The 20,679-nt window shown below is 32.0% G+C and overlaps 1 protein-coding gene across 2 annotated transcripts; it reads left to right on the top strand.

Annotated features, from left to right (window-relative positions):
• The first annotated feature begins 249 nt into the window (after positions 1-249).
• On the top strand, positions 250-13,275 carry LOC127734722 (uncharacterized). Of its 2 annotated transcripts, XR_007997717.1 has the most exons (7): positions 250-1,019; positions 1,777-3,282; positions 4,800-4,864; positions 7,169-7,349; positions 10,179-10,249; positions 10,700-10,811; positions 13,092-13,275. XR_007997717.1 is itself a non-coding variant. In XM_052244743.1 (5 exons), the coding sequence occupies exons 1-5, from the start codon at positions 4,810-4,812 to the stop codon at positions 13,141-13,143; spliced, it is 471 nt and encodes a 156-aa protein (XP_052100703.1). In that variant the 5' UTR covers positions 3,289-4,809; the 3' UTR covers positions 13,144-13,275. The 2 variants fall into 2 exon arrangements, 1 of the variants encoding a protein (XP_052100703.1); XM_052244743.1 differs by lacking the exons at positions 250-1,019; positions 1,777-3,282 and having other exon boundaries at positions 3,289-4,864.
• The last annotated feature ends 7,404 nt before the right edge of the window (positions 13,276-20,679 follow it).

A 20,679-nucleotide genomic window follows, 5' to 3' on the forward strand; every position in this document is an offset into this window, starting at 1 on the left:
AAGGCCACCAAACATGTATTTATTTGAAATATCCTGGTCTCGATCAACATATTGACAAACAAAATATTTCAAATGAATTCAATTGAATGTAAAGAAATAGGTAAACAATTTAATTTAATTTGGCATTTAAAGATCGCATCAGTGTATATAAACAAATGAAGGCTTTGTTTATACTTGTAAAAGTTTAGTTGATATTGGGCAACGTATGAAACTTAATAAACACTTCGGGTGTTCTTATTTAAAAAAAAAATCAGATTTATATCTACATATATATTCTTGTAACATTTTAACGTTTAGTAGATCATACCACTATTAAATCTACTCAGATTTTTGTTTATGGCCTAAACTACATTTCATATGAAACGACAAATCGAGTTTTTTAAGTCACAAGAATGTGGTGTTCAGTATGTAGGAGAACCAGAACAAGCTTAAGCCAACGTACAGAAAAAAAACAGATTTCACATTTGAGGATATATATAGAAAATAAAGGTATTAGATTATCAACGTTCAAATAAATATATGCATTTTCTATGATTATAAATAAGAAGATGTGGTATGAGTGCCAATGAGACAACTATCCATCCAAATTACAATGTGTAAAAAGTAAACAATTATAGGTCAATGTACGGCCTTCAACACGGAGCCTTGGCTCACACCGAACAGCAAGCTATAAAGGGCCCTGAAAAGACTAGTGTAAAACAATTTAAACAGGATAACCAACGGTCTAATCTATATAAAAATGAGAAACGAGAAACACTTATTAAACACACCAACAAACGGCAACCACTGAACAACAGGCTCTTGACTTAGGACATGTGCACTTCATACTGAATATTCCCTTGGTCTAAAATAATACGAAAATACCATCCTGGGTAATGGCAAACAAATAAAAAAACAATCTCTTGATATAAAAGATCTGACCCCAAAATTAAACCTCAGTGTTAAGTTTTGTCTTATCGGACTTTTTATATGTTTTAATATGCCCTTTTCAGATCCAATGGAGAAGAAATTGAAATCAAGTGAGGTTTTTGTTATTACAACTTTTTCCTAAAAAAACTGACCAAAAGATGACAAAATTTCATAATTCAAAACTTGAATATTCATTTATCAATTTCTGATATATCTGAAATGATTTTAATAGTTTGCACCATCTGAAAAAGCTATCAACAATGTTTTGTTTTAGGCGAGTACATTGATTTGAAATGTAATTTGTAGTAAATTTTAATCTGCCACCTCTATCTAATAAACGATCTTAGATGATCAATTTTCAATAACTGAACTGAAATCTGCTTCTGAACACTTTTCACATCACGTATTGGCTTCCTGAAATATACAAGAAATGATAGAAAATTCATTTTATATCTACATCCAGTCAATGCTCAACTATGAAATATGTGTTCTGCAAACTTGTGGACTATCAACTGTTACAAACCTCGTTCTAAAACTTTAAACTTTGTCTCTCCGGGCACTCCGGCTTCCTCCAACATAACAAACTGACCGCCACAAAATAACACAATAGTGCTGAAAGTGGTGTTAAACACCAACCAATCAATCAATCTAAAAATTTGTGGGAAAGTCTATGTCAACAACCGTATTTACTACAGTGTTATTTCTGTTGATGTCTTTGATAAATTTATTCTTTCGGGACCTAAGTTACTTACGGTCTTATTAGGTTTTAAGAGCAAGCAAATCAAGACACTTTGCTTTACGTTATGCTAAAGTCATATCGAGACACAGTTTAATAAATGATATGCTGTGTTTTGTTTTCTTATACAGTGGTGATGTTCAAAACAGCGATCCATCAGCCATACCTTTAACCTCATACGATGATAAAACGAAGAACGCAGATAGAGATTAAAAAGACATTATGCTAACGATTACTGTGTATCTGTTACGAGTTTTCGTTACCTTAGCAGTTGAGTCCAGACCCAGCACACCATGTACACGACAAGAAAGTTAACGCGGCGTTAACTCATGTGCACGTCATGTAAACGCCACGTTTATTATATGTAAACCACACAATTGTATTAGACACAAATAGTAAACTCGCGTTTTCTTTCACGACAACTTTAGCATCAACGTGAAAACCGCGCTTTTTATTAATTTCTGCTTAAAGTAATCGCAGGTTTACTGTTTGTACTGAACGTGAAATAACGCAGTTTGTCATAGTATTTTGGATGGGGACCCTAATTTACGAGGTATAAACCAAAGGGTCGAAATATCTTAATCCAAAAATCATAAACTGGATACACAACTTTAGAATACTTATACGTTTAATAGATTCAATAGATTCAATATGACACTATTCCTACAAAGGATTAAACGTGAACAGAAGACGTAGATACTCCTTTTGAATAGGACAAGGCTGTGACATCGTTGAAACAAATGGTGATAGAAAGAAATATACGTTCATGTACACTCGTGTAACATTTCTTCATTAAACAAATATTGCTAAACCTTTGTCCTACATCACGGACACGAACTTTATTTACCCTCTTTATTCGTGATAGAACCAATGTTATTTATTATTGATTTCTAAATAACTGTGATAAATACTATTTCATCTTATCCTTATGTTATATATATAGTATCCCTCATTATCCCTGATGATCGAATATACTTCGTCCCAAATTTATGCCAATATAACCACAGGTTATCCGATAGATAACGTCTGTCGTAAAGTTGTTCCAAATTTAGATGTATATATAAGGCTGAAAATGCACTAAATATTTATATTCAATATGAATAATCACATTTTGTCTATTAAGACATCAAATTGTTTTAAAATGTTCTCCATAATTTCCTACCGATTTACTGTTTCATAGATATTCATGGATATGGAAATTATGGAGAACATTTTAGAAGAATTTGATGTCTTATAGACAAAATGTGATTATAAACTAAAGAAAATATAATTGTTCTAGCAAGCGGGAAGAAGGAAGAGAAAAGAAATTCATTGTATTTAACTAAATAAGATAACAAAAAGCTGTTATATTTCCACAAAATATAGTTTATCGCACTATCATGAAACATATAATACATACATGGGTCATTAAGCATTTGTTTCAACCAGACTTTTAAATAGGGACATAAAACGGAAGAATACTATATTACAAATCATTATACATAGACAGTTTAAAATAGAACACTGTAATAAATTTATCAACTGCTTTCATGGAGTAAAACGAAACTAGATGCATCTTGGATCATAGTTCGCTCACTTGGATGTATTTTGCACTGAAAGTGACACTAGGCTTTCATTATAAACAAACGTGATAACAGGTAAAAGTAACATTTATTGATACTTTGTTTTTATTTTATTTTAGCTGTTCTTAAATAGAAACCAAACACAATTTCACTTAGAGTTTCAATGCAAACGTCCTTTTGGCGAGTGAAACTCTTGAAAGATACAACGCTTTTAACTTGCCAGACTTTCGTCCATATCAGAACATCATTTCCCCTCAAATAAAAGTATTGAAATAGTGATAACATAATTGGTACATATCAACTGATCTTACAATACGAAACATTTGAAAGTATTATCATATGTATGAATCGCAGAAAACATGAAAGTCGTTGTGTAAGTACAAACACCACAAAACTTTTTGATTGCTTAAAATTTATTTTTCTAAAATTTGTTTTTGAATCACAGGGTCGATGCTGCTTGTCACGGAGGTTTCTTATGTACATCAGAATACAATCAGCCAAATTGTCATCACTCCTTTGTGGAATACAATATCATTGCTGCAGTGATTTGCTGTATTTGTTTGTCGGTAAAAGTGATGCAAAAGATACCAGAGTGATATTCAAACTCATAAGTCGAAAACAAACTGACAATTTCATGGCAAAAAAACAACAAAAAAACGACGAAAAGACAAAAACCTGTACACAAAACACAACATAGAAAATTAAAGACTTAACAAGAACCCCACCAAAAACCGGGGGGTGATCTCATGTGTTCCGAAAGTGTAAGCAGATCCTGCTCCACATGTTGCACCCGTCGTGTAAGTACAATCTTAAAATCGAATTACTTAATGCACTCGAAACACATTAAAATGAAGATGTTTATTGTATTTTGACCGATATGTGCTGCCAAAAAAAAAAAGGAATTCGCCCCAAAAAATCACGTATTTTGACATCTATTTTGTTTTTGACTAATGAACCTTAAATAATATTAAAATAGGATTTGCTACGAAAGCGTAAAATTCTCCTTGGCATTCGTGCTCAAATTGTCTTACAGGATGGATATATTTTTTTTAGTAAAAAATGAATTTTCAATTTACAAGTACTGCATAGAATGCGTTGATGATGCTTGACTTTGCATTTTTCAAACATTAACTAATTGAGTGATAAAGTATATACCACGGGAGCAAGACTAATACTGATAAATATATAGGTATAATCGAAAATAAACACATTTATTCTAAAATCGGTTAGACCAGCTGAAACCCACCTCTCGCTGCGTTGACGACCCATAGGGGCCTTGGACTGTTTTCTACTCTTTGGTCGGATTGTTGTCTCTTTGATACATTACCCGTTTCGTTTTTCTATTCTATAATAAGTATTTGGGACATGACTCTTGTATATAATCTACTGATCAACCATACTCTAAGTACATTGAGCAAAAAGGTAAAAAATGAAAAAAGCTCAGATAATTTGCATTTCTTTTTGCTATCATTTCTTTTTGGTCATTTTGATTATATTCATATTTCGGTATTATATCTTGATAGTAATTTTACTTTTCGATAACATACTGTATTCAAAAATACTATAGAGAAAAATAATTGTTTTAATTTCAGGGAATCAAGCATGCAGTTATTGAGCCTATTTTGTCTGTTTTATACTCTGCTGTTTATATATAGAGGTAATTTACATTTATTAATTGATTCGATACGATACGAGATAAGTTTATATGTTTAGTAATAGGTTTATTGATACCGCCCTAGCTATAAAGTGTATCGATAAAAACACCTTCGAACTCAAAAAGTCTTACTTGATAAATTTTAATGAGATTTATATGCAAATGTTCAAGCAGAAAAAACTGATATTAAGATAAGGAAGATCAATTTCATGAAATTAATAGTTTTTGCGATAGCTATAGATAATCTCAATGGTTTTTGATAATCAGAGAAACTTTATCGGTTACATTCTCATAGAACGGCTATAACCCCTAAATATATATGTAACACTCAGAAACGTGTCCATCATCCCAAACGTGTCCGATTCCTCTAAACGTGTCCATATGACGTCACTGAACTGCAATAACATGTCTAGTTGCAGAAGGTCGCCAAAGCGTGTCCTCTTTATTTAAGCTCAAACGTGTCCATTTAAAAAAAAACCCGCCCAAACGCTGACACCTGTCCAATCCCCAAAACGTGTTTATATGAGGCAAGAACGTCTCCCTTTTATGAACGCTCAATCGTGTCCATATTTATAAACACCCAAACGTGTCGATCCTTATTAAATAGTGATTCGTAAATACAAATCCAATCGATATTATAAGAGGAGCCTGAGTTTTGTTTTGTTGTTGTAAAAATGGGACAGTTACAAAAAAATGAACTCTTTGAAAGCACAGACACCACTTCTGTATGAAGTAAGCCGTGCAATACCCTCGTATATTATTAAGATAGTTAGGCATCACTGGAGTACATTAGTACAACGAATTAATTTAGTAAACGATGAATTTAACTATGCAAAACTAATTAATTGCTATTTTTATGTTCGCTCTAAATATGCATGACATATCTGCCACTGGACATTAAGCAATCAACAGACAAAAGTTAATTAATGTGTTGCCAATTAACTTGCAATCATGCTAAATATTAACAACCGGCACTGGGAAAATGTTTTTGATTTCTTAAGTGTGAAGTACCTCCATTTAAAATTTAAAACATTAATTATCATATTGATAAAAAAAACCACTGCAAGTAAAAATTAATGTTTATTTTGCCATTTATTTTCTTATCTGGTATTTGTTTATCTGTTAAGTTAATGATTTCATCTTTCACTGTGGATAGTGTACCATGTCTTGGACATTTGTCTATACGCATCACTGCACCTTTCCTCCAGAAGTCCTTGGATGGTGGCTTTGATTTTTTTTAGAATCCTGCAACTAAAACCCGACGTTTTCAGTCGTGTCCCCCATCATTGAATTGCCGTAAACGTTATTGACGTTAATGAGGACATATTATCGCTAAAAGTTTTGAGTTCTAGCGTTTAAAAGTGGATACATTTGGCGAATAACAATTATCGGACACGTTTGGGGGTGTGAAATCGAACACAGTTGGGCGATTTTGGATTTTAAGGACACGTTTGGGCGAAATAGACACGTTTGAGGGAATCGGACACGTTTGGGGGAATGAACACGTTTGGGAGTGTTACATATATATCACAGAGAAAACTCCTCCTGTGAAAGACCATAAATAATCTGATAATCGCTATTCTCTTATGCAACGTCGTTCACTGTACTCAATAAGGAAATACCCATTTCAGTCTGGTGCTTGAGAGGGAAAATTACCACGCAGAAATATCAAAGGAAAATTAAAAAAAATATATTATATTTTGTATACAACTGTATATTACTATGCGTGCAGACTAAACATTTCAAGAAAAAGGGGGTACATTTGAGAAAATTGAGAGTAAAAGTATTGTCAACTTTGTGAATAATTAATCATGAAGTTCTGGTTTTCTTTTATCTTCCCTTGTCGATTGTAGTATGGTGTGAACATTAGATATTATTAACAGATTAGCTTTAAGCCTTTAGATAAAATTGATACAAATTGTTATTATAAAATTTCTGAAATAACCTTGAACTACAGGTTGTGAAGTATGGTGTAAAGTGAACATAACCTTACTTGTAATGTTCATTACTTTATCCTGAAATTGGATAAACAAAAAAGTGTTTACGGATAGAAAATTCTCATGAGCTTATGTACATAAAAACATTTTCATTTCATAAGGTTTTATTGGACAGGGATTGGAACATTGACTTTGCACTATTAAAATCCCATATCCTTCGTATGATAGTTGTAACTGGTGCGAGACCGTATTGGATAGGATTTTCTCTTGGAATAGTCAAAAAGTAACTCGCGCAGGGCTCATATTTTTGTAAATGCTGAATATCTGTTAATGGCATATGTTGTGTGACAGATTTTATTTCTTTTCGTAGTTGGTTGTTTTAGAAATTCCAACAGTTCAGCCATATCTAAAATAATCTACAAATTTAATAACCAAACGATTCCAGAAAACCATACACTAGGCTGTACAGATAAAGAAACACAAACATTAGCCTGTTTGAATGGAGGAGTTTGCTTTGTAGTTGATGCAAACTATAGAAAAGCACGATGTGCGTGAGTATTTAAAGTATATATGTATCACATTTTTCAAGAAACGAGAATAACTACCAATCCAAGGAGAATAATGAAATAATCTATACATTTAAATGAGAAGACCTCATTTTGTGTGTCGCTTCTCTTCCTTCCACAATAAATTAATCTTCATGCCTCTGTGTCCTATAGGTACCATGCATAGTCGCATTTGTCATTCTCGCTTATGATTATTCCGTTTAGGTTATTATGGGAGAAAAACGAAAAATAAATGCGTCCGGATATTGTTTCCGTCATCGGAATCATAGACAAGACTTCCGTTTGGGACTGTTTAAAATTACACAGATTTTTGGTAAATATAACGATCCATGTCATGTGAAAATAAAAACAAATCTATGGAATGCATGAATTATTTTGATTCTAGTATGGTAAAGTTTCCCACTGAAAACTCTGACGCCATTTCAGTAAAATATGCCGTTTTTGTGCACAAATCACATTGCGACGTCGTCGATTTATAGTGGTTGTGGTTTATTGAGTATTTTATTATGGCTCTATTCATATGACGCAAAAGCACCCTATATTAGAATCAGTTTGCTTTCAATAAAGTCAACACCTTAATAAGTCTGACACCATTTCCAGATTTCAGTAAAATATGACGGTTTTGTGCACAAATCGCATTGTGTATTGAGTATTTTAGTATGGCTCTATTCATAATTCCAATCAAATCTTTCAACATATTAATTCTTTATATACCTTCCTCAGCCCTCCCATTTTCACATGATGAGGTTCATAACAAAAACCAAAGTCTGTTTGTGAAAAATTCAAAACGTTATATTGACATCAGTTCATGTTTAAGATACTTTTGATACCTTTCCTGAAATTCTCCAGTCATAAAATCTTTTACAAAAATTCATCCTACAGCAGTTTACATACTTTCAACCACGCTCTAAATGCCAGCGATTTCGCGGGTGTGTTCTAGTAAGAGAATGAAAAAAAGAAAAATTAAAGATTTAGTACACAGACAGTCACAGGGTTAAGTTTTTCATATTCTGACATTAGTCGTCTGCAGATTTCATGTTAAATTAACGCAACAGTAGTTTACCGATTTTTCAAATAATAAGTATCAATTCCTTATTTGTTTATCCTTGATTTTTAGATTTCAAACGGGATTTAAACCTTTTCATGAAGCTTGAGGATTTGAAAGCATAATCTTCTCTTACGATACATATGTTGTTGTACCAGCAATAAAAGCCTCAAATAATATTATTCTAATATGCAAAACTCATTAGTTGGAATGTCTGACTAAAGGCACGGATATTGCACCTTTAATTTTTATTTGCTTGTTATTCATAAACTGTTTGTTGATAAAAAAATTATATGTCTATTGGTTTGGAGTCCAATTGGTTCACATGCAGACTCATTTTGAACATTTCAAAATGTTTTGCGTTATATTATTTTAATATGCAAAACAAAATATCGACTGGAATGTTTGGCTAAAGGTGCGGATATTACACCCTTAATATTTAATTGCTTATTATTCGTCAGATGTTTGTTTGATAAAAATTTATGTCCATTGGTTTGGTGTCTTATTGGTTCACATGCAGACTCATTTTGAACATTTCAAAATGTTTTGTGTTATATGACTGTTTGTTAATGGTGGATTATTTATTCTATTATTCGTTTAAAAATGATTTTTGTCAACTTTATATTTGTTTCTTAATAACACCATTATATCGAGAAACTTTGAAATGTAACGTTATTTGAAAATCAGTAAACTACGGTCGCCTTATAAAATCCAATTCAAATGGACGAGTCTAAATCGAATTCAATTTAAATGTTAAGATACAGAATACTGAGACTGGAATCTAAAAAAAAAAACCCAAACAGTATCATATTTGGATCGAAAACGGACCGAGTAAAGGGCAGAATCATGATATAACGTTTAATCTCTTTTCGTTCCGATAGCACTTTACTGTCTCGTCTGTAGCCTTGTTCATATGTTTTTTTCATTAAACTTTAATGTCATCAATAAATTTGGGATTATCTCGACTATGAACAAAACGCAATGGCAAACCAAATCTTTTGAGTAGGATCTGTCTTTAATGGGGTAGATTAGTCGACCCATTTAGTAGTTATTGCCATTTAATGAAGATGTTTGCCTACTGTTTTAAGATATGGAGCATATTGGTTAACCGTTATGGTATATCTTTGTCCAAGGTGACCAAAATATATTTGTTCCAATAGTTGTAACCACAATCCCGTCCTCTTTTCCTCGAATGAAACCTCAACGAATTAGACTGACAACCGGAGTTGCGGTTGCATGAGCAACACGACTGGTTTGATATTTGGAACAAAAACTGCTTATTTTCCCTGAGAATCTGTTTTCAACCCTGGTTTTTGGTGATGTTCATGTTGTTCAATCTTTAGTGTCTACGTAATGTTTTGTTCGTCTTTTCATTTTTTCCCATATGTTTTTTTAAGTCTAATTGGATGTATTATTATTGAATGGCGAATTAAGTCATCATAGTTTTTGCGACGTCTGCAAAAACTATAGAACACTGAAAGAAACAAACGTTTAACAGCAAATATTATCTGCAAGACAAGATCTGGAAATAATTTAGTAGTTTGAAATCGTATGTTGACTACTTATAGGAGTTATTGTTCTTCAATATTCGTACTGTGAATGGTTAAAGGCGTGAGACCTGTACCTTATTCTTCTATTTTAACTCATAATAAATACTACTGAGATAAAGTTGAACAAATACCAGTTTCTTATTTTGCAAACAAATGGAAAGTTTACCAATATGTTCTTTACTGAATTGATGTACTTATAAGTCAAATTTCTTGTTTAAGATGTAACATAGAATATATAGGTAACCGCTGTGAAATCAAAGATCAGAACATGGATTTACAACAATTTTCAAGTAAGACTTATATCAACTTGTTATTTTATATTATATATACACTCCGAAAAAACTTAAGCACCACCTGGTTTTTCAGCAATGTATCATTTTAGAATTAAAGAAGTTAGTATTTAACAAGATGAAGTAATAAAACTATTGATAATTGGTAAAAAACTGGATCACGAATGGTATTAAATCCAAGGTGCAAGACTGAACAATATGTTTGGTAAATGTTATGATTATGTTTATTACTGGAAAAAAAACGACAATAAAAATACCAGTGAACAGTTTTAATGTTTTAATATATTTGTGTATTATCATCTTTTGTAAGTACCGTTGTATAAATCCTTATAGCTATATTTATATATACATACATTAAAATAAATCCAATATCGAAAAAAGATGAATTGGATAAAATACTAACTTTTTGTGTAATTTTTTTCTAATGTATTTTTGATATTTTTTAACCAGAAGAGAAAAAAGGCATGAATGGACTAATTCCCGGTATAACAGCATTAATTGTCATTGTACTTATTGTTAGTTTGACAGTTATATACATAAGAGGGATTGAAAGGAATGATAGGTACGTTTGATTTTTTTTTTGAAAAAAAGAAAAAAAGAAAAAACACTTCTTGTACTTTTGTCATCAGCAATGTGTATCGAAATTAAAAAAATTTAAAAATAAAAAAAAATATAATCAATTTTTTATGACTTTTACGTCTAAACCCCCCTTTTTTTATCAAGTTTTGTTTTTATTTACCTTAATATTGATAAGATAAGATTGTATCGTAATTTCGGCGACATAGACATTTGTGATTTTCAGACAGACAAAGGAGTAGGTTCACGAAGATCAAATTCGCCTTTAAATTACATAAATTTCAGCTGTAATGATAAAAACAATTTGTTGAAAAAATGTTTAAATATTTGAATATTTGATAAATACAAATGCATCAAGCGTTGACACATATGAGCAGTCATGAAGTAATTATGAATTCATAGCTATGCACTATGATTTTTTTTCTGTCGAAAGGTATTACCAATGCTTTTCAGGAGGAAATTGAAATTCTTAACTGACGTCTTTACACTTGATGCATTGAATGTTGGATGTGTACTGATCGATATTTTAGTCTTAGATACATGCTTCCTTTTATAAGTTGTTATTGGCTTTGAAATAGCTGTGAGTGCGAGTACTCTCAGATTTGTACTTTGTGTCTTTTTTGTTGTTAAGGATGTATAAATACCCTGCCACGTCCGGTCTGTGTTTTTTGTTAGATATTTTTTCTATTTTGTATCGATATTCATAGTTTATTGTTATGTTGTGCTCTAACACCACTGTCCCAGGTTCGGGTGAGGGTTGAGCGCTGACAAACATGTTTAACCCAGCCACATTCTTTGTGTAGCTGTCTCAAGTCAGGAGCCTTGTTTTTCGTAAATTGTTTTGTTATAAATTAGGCCGTTAGTTTTCTCGTTTGAATTGTTTCATATATTTCATGTAGGAGCCTTTCATAACCAACTATACGGTATGGGTTTTTCTCATTGGTGAAGGCCGTACGGTTGCCTATAATTGCTTACATCCACTTTATTTGAACTTTGGTGGATAGCTGTCTCACTGGCAATCATACCAAATCTCCTTATTTTTATATTTGAATGGACTATACCCCCGGTACTTAACGGTTGACTATACATAAACTTTAAGTCATTTCGAAATATGAAAATAATATGTTGTATGATTGCCAATGAGACAACCGTCCACCAGAGACCAAATGACGTGAAAGTTAACAACTTTTGATCACCGTATGGTCTTGAACATTGAGCAAGGAGTTATATACTCTAGATGCTTTGTGTTTTGTTTTAATCGCGAAGTAATGGATCAGAAACATCGACAATGCTTCCAATAAGCACCAAATGTAATAAAAAGTATATTCATTTAATAAACTTATTTGCGAAGTGTAATAAAACAATTAGTCAATATATTGTAATTAAATGATTTACAAGCATGATATCAGTGTAAGGCATATAATTATTCCATTTCCCGATGTTCAACACTATGTATCTTAATTAGAATCAAGATTTTTCTATATTATTCAACTATGATTGAAAATAAAACATATTTTATATTATTTGAAAAAAATATGTCCTACAACTTTGATTGCAGTTAGGGACAAACGGATTCGGAACAAGATTGTCTTATACTTAACTGTCTCCCTAATACAATTTAATTGTTTTGACATGTAACAATTGCTATGCGTGTCTGTCTGCTTGTTGGAATCACTTTAAAATATGCACTTTAAGTGTAATTAATTTATGCAATAATACTTGTATTGCTATATGTAATAAACATTAAACCGTAATCTGGATGAATATACATGAAAGTTTCTTAACTCGGACGTTTTTCTATACTAACAGTTAACACTGGAAGAAAATAAAATACGTATAAAATAGGACACCGTTCAAACAAAGATGCAATGTAACATTCAGAGCCTTTTCGTAAGCGTTTTTGGTTTTCCTTAACCGACCAAAAGCACAATCAAAGTTTCTGGTTGAAAGAGATTATTTCTTCAACTGTTAGTAATTCAAATCCAGTCACAATATGTAAGCTTCTTAACCTTGCGATATTTGAATCCTTAAGAATATTAAAAATTAAACATAAGATTGACTAGTAATCTATATTAAATGACTACGGATATCTTCTACTTGTAACTACAATCTCTTCCTCGTATCTAGACTGTAACATTACCAAAAGCGAATTATCATTAGATTTTTACTTGCTTGAGCTACACGACGGATGCCACATATCGAGAATGAATGGTATCTTCTCTATCTTTTTTACATCAATGTTAAAAGCAATTTTTATATTTTTCAGTAAAATTCCCCATCATGGTACATCTGAGAACCAGTACAAAGTTGAAGTCTGAACAGTAATATGCCACTTTACTTCTCATATAATTGTTGTTTTGGTTTGAAATTTCCTTATTTATTTCTTTCATAAAACATTTTAATTTGCTAAAATCTATCAAAATATGAAAAAATTAAAATTTTTAATACACTTTCAGGTTCAATAGTACGCCAAAGTGGTCGTAGTACCTACACAGTATACATATGATGCTGCGATTTTAGTCATTTAGCATGACTTAAATAAAGGCGACAGTAGTCTGCTAATATTCAAACCTTGTAAATAGATTGTGATGAGACAAACCAAGTTAACAAACAAAAACTGAGGAAATCGCATTAACTCCAAGGGAATATTATAAAGGGGTAGTGCAAGCAATATAACTGACAAAAAGAAACGCTCGACTTTAGTAAACAACGGAACAACTGTCATAAACCGACTGAGAACAGACAATTCCGAAAAAACTGGTCGGTTAAATCTGATTTTATAGCTAGCTAAACGGCTCCTGCATCATTTTTCAGGCGAATCATACTCAAAATATCACTTTACCGGTATCTAAAGATCTAAAATTACAAAAACATCTCGCTAGTGAATTGCGACAACGACCTGTCGTATCGGTCAACAAATGCGTGATGGAGACAGTACAATTTAATTAGAAAACGCCATACGTAGAGATGGTATGTAACAACTGAGAAATGGAAAGTTGACAATTGAAAAGTTGAAATCATCACGATTTTTTTAGATTCTAGTTTGAAGTCGTCCATCTGTTTTAATATGGTGAAAAGATATAGATATATATTCCGCTACTATCCCTAATACGAAACTCAATTGGATGCGAGAGATGTCAGCATTCATTGAATTGTTGGTCATTTAATGACAAAGACATCATCAATAAATAAAAGCGTTTCGAAACTTGTACTTTTATGTTTGGGGATGCGTTTTGTGAAATAAGAATTTGACAAATTCTACTGGGTTTCTTTTGATTGTAGTAACGACTTCAATTCTATTTATGTATTACAGTGCTTATCCAAAAATAAGCCTATTACTATACCATTTGCTTAAAAAGTTTTACCAAATAGCAGTATTTTTTCACCTCTACAAACTGATCACCTGGTAAAGCAGTTTATTGAATTGCTTCAGTAAAAGGTTGTTAGTGTGAAGTGAATGCAATAAAAATAATGTTTGCCGTCCAAGTCCAGTTATTCAAATCATTTGCCTTTAATGTCAGCAAATCCGTAATTGTTTTAGAAAAAAAAGTATCTTAATTACAATTACGCAATAACTTCCTGTTAGAAAACAAAGCAATACATTAGTGACCAACAAAACAATGTTTAGAACTAACTATTTATAAAATGTCATTAGGATAAAAGTTTTCATATCCAAGTCAGACCTTCATAAACCAATGCCTCACATTATAGTAGGTGATTATTTTATTTCAATTTCATGACACAGACATAATATTACTGGACTTGGATGGTAAGCATTATTTTTATTTCTCTGCACTCACTTCACTCTAACAACATTTTACTGAAGCAATTCGATAAACTGTTTTACAAGTTGATCAGTTTTTAGAGGTATAATTGTGTAAAACCTTTTAAGCATACATAATATAAGTCATTGAGTTTGGATTTGCATGGCTGTTGATGCCCGCATAGCACATCGCTCATCCCATCGACACACACGGTGTTGCTCTTTTTGGAGTTTCCCTCAGTTTTTGTTTGTCACCTTTATTTGTCTTCTAAATCAATTTATGAGAATGAGCATAGTAAGCTACTGTTGCCTATATATTAAAGTGAATACATCATAGACTTAACCACATGAAGTAGAGTTTTATGGTTTATATAAGTAAAAAATATAAAACTTTTGAATATATTTAAAGAATAACCAAAGAGTATAACACACACAGGGCAAAATTGATATTGCATTGAGTTGTTTGGCCATCAAATATGTTTTTGCTTAATAACGATCTTCATATTTTTTGTATTTGTATTTGTCATTTTTAGATAGAATTGTAATTTTGTTTGGAAAGCGACAACCTTTTGGACGGTGCATGGTTGATGTTCAAAATTAGCCGTTCAACATGTAGACAAATGTTCACTGGCGATTAAAAGTGGCAAAGTTAACGAATATTAGCGTGCCAGGTTTGACGTTTCTAGTTATGTTATATCATAAATTTAAGGACTCAAATTATACTTCCATTAGTGTAGTAGGAACTGTTTACCTTTGCGAAGTACGTGAGTTCAGTGTCGGTTTTTGGTATGGTGTGTGTTGCTTATTCTTTATTTTTTTCTGTGAAGTGTTTTAATGATGTTATTGTATTTACGTCCTTTTTTCATTTTGGCTCTGGTGTTATCTCTTTTTATTGAAACTTATTCTTTGTCATTGGACTCTTGGTACTATAACTCATTTTTTTAGTAATGTATGTTAGGTTCCTACTGGATAGATGTATACATTTCAAAATACTTTCTAAGAGGTAGCATGGGACACAAGTTTGTTATTGAAATCAGGTTTAATTATCTTTGGTTTCATTAATATTTTGACACATATTTTTCTGAAAATAAAAGAATGTAAGCACGTCGGCTATAAACCCTCTACAAATGATAAACAAAATCCAATATGTTCTAGTACTGTGGATTCATTTATTTTCATTGATAACAGTTTTCGTGGAATGGATTGAAGAAAAAATGTTTTTTCGTGGATATATGATTTCATTTAATTGCCAAAGTCTGCAAACAATCCTATGATTTTACTTCGTTAAATATTGAAGTTCTTTGATTACTAATACCCATAAAATCCACTAAAATTATCGTTCAACGAATAATAATGAATCCACAGTAAAGGCGGGACGAAAGATATCAGAGGGACAGTCAAACTCATAGATCGAAAACAAACTGACAACGCCTTGGCCAAAAATAAAAAGACAAACAGAGAAATAATAGTACAGATGACACAACATAGAAAACCAAAGACTAAGCAACACGAAACCCACCAAAAACTGGGGGTGATCTCAGGTAAATGATATTTTGCTACTAAACCCGTGATAGGTTTACCCAGGCTACACAAGGTGTAGCTCATGTATCTTTGTTAAGGTACCAGGTACGTACATGAGCAATCTTACGGATTTTTATGAAAATTTTGCAAGCAATTAGAGAATGTGGAACTGCATATTAATATCAAAAAAATAAATAAAAACATTTTATACTTTCGGATACATAGCAAATTGAATAAATTAAAGAAAGAAGTACAAAGGTATAGGATGCATTTTTAAAATCTTGAAAATAATATTGAAAATTTGACTTTTAATTGCATTTTCTCAAAAACGTGTCCTACACATTTTCTTTAAAATTTATATGCTAGTGCCACTAGAATTTCTGTTTTATTGATTTGAAAGTTATAGGGGGTCATCGAATTAATTTTTGCTGTATAAATCCTTCAAGTGACTCAGTAATATCTTAAAACGTCGAAAAACAATATTTTTCTTGGCGCTTTTTCCAGGCTGTACAGAAGATTCAACTATTCATACTCAAAATACGAATTCGGTGTCCCCTATCAATTATATATCAATTAAACCGAAATTTCAGTGGCACTAACATATCATTTTTAAAGAAAAATCGTAAACAGGATTTCGAGAAATGTTAATTTTAAGTCAAATGCTGATCTTTACCATTATTTACGTGTATTCTATACATCTGTATTACTATTTTCCGGATATTTTATTTGCCATATCTCAGAAGGGATCAACAGTTATATTTGTATATTTTTGTTCATGTGCAGATTCTCATGCTCAAGTTGTATGCAAAATTTTATAAAATTCCGTTAGATCATTCACGTACCTGTTACCATGACCAAACCATTTGTCTTATAAATGCAAACCATATGTGTTATGATTGTGCCATATTTAAATAAAATATAAATTATTTGCAGGAAGCTAACATGACTGTTTTGCAAATGCTGAATGTTGTTTGTATATACGGGTACCTTTATGTTATTTATAGAACTAAAACTGAGTACATACTTCTCCATTGTATATCATATTTTCCTTTCTATCACGACAGAAACAAGTTAGAATTTGACTCATATCAAATTTAACAGCATTAATCATCTTATTTCTAATTGTTGTTAATGCAGAACAAGGACATTTTTTTTGGAAACACTGAATTATTATGAATTTAATGCTTTATGATTTGACGAATTGCAACGCTTTTGATACATTTAATTTAAAGATGTTTTTGTTAATATGATTCAATATTTTCCTTAATACTTTATCTTACAACATAGTCTTGAGTATATTAGAATAGGAAACCGTTGGTTCGATCTGTAATTAAAGCAACATAGCGGAAAAAGTCAATAATCTACTTAATTCAGACTCCAGTGGTTTGCTGATGTTCAAATCTCGTTAATTGATTTTGGAGAGACAAATCAAGGTAACAAAAAAATTGAGGGGATCGCAACTCAAAAATGAAAGAGACCGGGTGCGCTTCTCTTGTAGAAAACATAAATTATAATGTCCTACATGTAGTTTCGAAGTCTGATAGACAATGCAACGTAATGAACACGGAAGGATGAAACGATTTTGTTAAATGCCTAAAAAGATTTTGGCAGAATACAAAACAGACAAAAACTAAGGGATTTTTTTTTTAACATTTCAAAGATCAGTGTGTACCAATTTGGAGAAGACGTTACTAAGTTGAAAAACTTGTGTCTAATCCATTTGTCATTTTTGAACAATAAAATATGTTTAAACTACCAATTATCGCTTATAACACACCTATTCCAATGTATGCAGAATTGGAATATTGACGACTTCAATTCGGTAACACCTGATTGTACCTGTGCAAGTTTCCCGTTCATATAAAATCCGGTTTGTATATTGTCACTGGCGACCGTAACTTTTTTTAATAAGATTTAGCTAAGAAATAACTTAGCAAAAGGATTGAAATGCCGTGAAGCAAAATCAATATACTGGAAACACAACTTTAAAATACTTATGGATTCAGCCAGGGACTTTGTCAGACAAAAGACAAATAGTGCAAAAGAAGATGATGTTGCTATTTTCGAATTGTTTAATGCTGTAAAGGATTAAAAAAAAAAACTAATATGTCCATGTTCACTTGTGTAATGTATATCTTGAATTACCTAAGCTTTGCTAAGCCTTGGTAAACCTCCCTGAAAAATATATTGTTATCAAACACAATAAAGTTTTTGTTTGAACATCAAATTATATTAATTGCTTGATAAAGAATTTCACCTAAATATACCAACATAAACCTGACGCTTTCTAATAATGAAATCCTAAACAATCATAGCTCAGTTTTATATTCTTTTTGAAATTTCAATTAATGATGAAAACCTGGATATTCTTTCAAATTCAAAAAGGAGCATCGGTGGCCGAGTGGTTTCATTAGTTCACTTGCAGTATCACTGAGGTTGTGTGTTCGAGGCCATCACGTGGCAGGTGCTTTCGGCTCCCAATTTTAATTGACTACGATTGTGAGTTTTTCTATTGAAGGTCGGTGGTTCTCTCCGGTCACTCCGGTTTCCTCTACCAATTCAAACTAGTCGCCACGAAATAGCGAGCAGTGCTGAAAATGGCGTTTAGCACCAATCAGTCAAACAATCAAATTCACTCTACTTGATTTCAAAACAACATAATTATCCGACACACAGTTATATTGTAAGGTCTCTCAAACAAAAGCGCATTCCAAATTATTAAAATTCATTTAATAAGCAATCAAACAAGGTTTCAGATTTACATTATCTCCTCTAAGGATATGAAAATCAGATGTGGATACTAGTACTAAAAAATCAAAAGATCTGACGTCACTGCTCTTTGCAGAAGTATTTTGCGTTATTAATTTAAAAATGATCGTAAGATTTAGATAAACTGTGTTTTATATAAAATAATCGCAAACGCAGATATAAATATCTTGTGGTGTGATACCTAAAACAAATCCACTCTGATTGAAACGAAGAAACTGAAAACATCAAGATGATTGTGTTTAATAATAAACATATTTGTAACGTATTGTTGTATTTTTGAACAGACAATCGGTTTTCTATTGGAACCATCAATGCCCCTCTGTTTTCCGACTTGTTACTAAAGTCTTATAAATCTAGAAGGATAATTAAAGAATAACTAACAACAAATGACATTATTTCAGTTTTCCTATTGCGAGCTTATATATAGAGGCTTTAAATGGAGGACTCTGAATCGCGATGGTACTCTGTACCGAGAAGGTCACGATAAAGTGCGATGGTTTGATGCTAAAATGCAGTTTCGATCACGCTGAAGTGCGATAAGGGCATTGTGATGCTATCTTGTTGATAGCTACGCCGAAGTGCGTTGGTGGTAACGCTGAAGTGCGATGGATTACATAAACTATAGTCTCAATGTATTTCATGTTCACATTTTTGCAGGTTTTATTCAGTAAATCATTGAGAATATAACCTGTATAAATTAAGAAAGTCATGCTAAATAGTCATTGCACTTCTAGTCATAACTGTTACGTTGTAGCTAACTTTGTAAATATACTTAGACAAAAATAAGCCAACGTTCATACAGTCGTTCAAGACACTACATGCAAAGTCTATTTTCCATTAAAACCAATACTAAAGTCAATGACTGAAAAACATTGAAGTTGTTTGAAATGCAATATAAAAAGGGGCTTATAAACTTATGATCTTCAGTGATTTCTACTTCAACTGGAGAAAATATGGAATGTTCTATCCTGTTATAGCCAATCTATTATGGTTTCATTACGGAATACCATCTCAAACACTACGTTATGTTTCAAGCCAAAAAGACATCGGAAACACAACTCTCTTATTTGTGAAACAAAAAGATCAATAGATTGTTGGATGTCTTATGTTCAAATTCCACTCACGTAAATTATATGCATATTCAACATGAGAACAAGTAAATAAGGGGTTTATAAACTTTCAATACTACAGGAAAGTACCGGAGTGATTAGAAGAGAGGGGAAATTTAGACTTCTGTAGCAGATCCTTTTATTTTCGAAATCGACAGAAGGTTTGATTTTTTTTACGTACGGTGGGTCGTGGTTACCACTAAATACATCCGGTCCGCAGATGGACTCTCCGTATTATAATATTATAGTAAACGTTGAACTCTTAAGAGGAACAATGTAAAGTTAAACTATTAGTGCGGGATAGGATATCCACATCAAGTTACATTAAAGAGGGTGATTTCTCATTTATTGTGAAACTGTAACTACGGACACATAGTCCATCGCATTCAGCGAACGGACCATCGTACTTCAGCCCAGACCATTGCGCTTCTGCGTGACCATTGCACTTCAGTCCTACATATATCTCAAAATTAATACGAAATTCTACGGTTTACGATTCTATATTACCTTGAAAGAGGGTTACTGCTGCTTAAAAATAACAGATGACAACATTTGGATTTTAACCTATGTCAATAAGCTATTGTTTATCAAGCCAAACAATTGGGTTGAATTAACTCCTGTTATGATGCTTTTCAGATGGAAGCATACGTCAACGACGAATCCGTATATTTTCGATTATAATTCAGTTAATA

The sequence above is a fragment of the Mytilus californianus genome, unplaced genomic scaffold, assembly GCF_021869535.1.
Source record: "Mytilus californianus isolate M0D057914Y unplaced genomic scaffold, xbMytCali1.0.p SCAF_3, whole genome shotgun sequence".
NCBI lineage: Eukaryota > Metazoa > Mollusca > Bivalvia > Mytilida > Mytilidae > Mytilus > Mytilus californianus.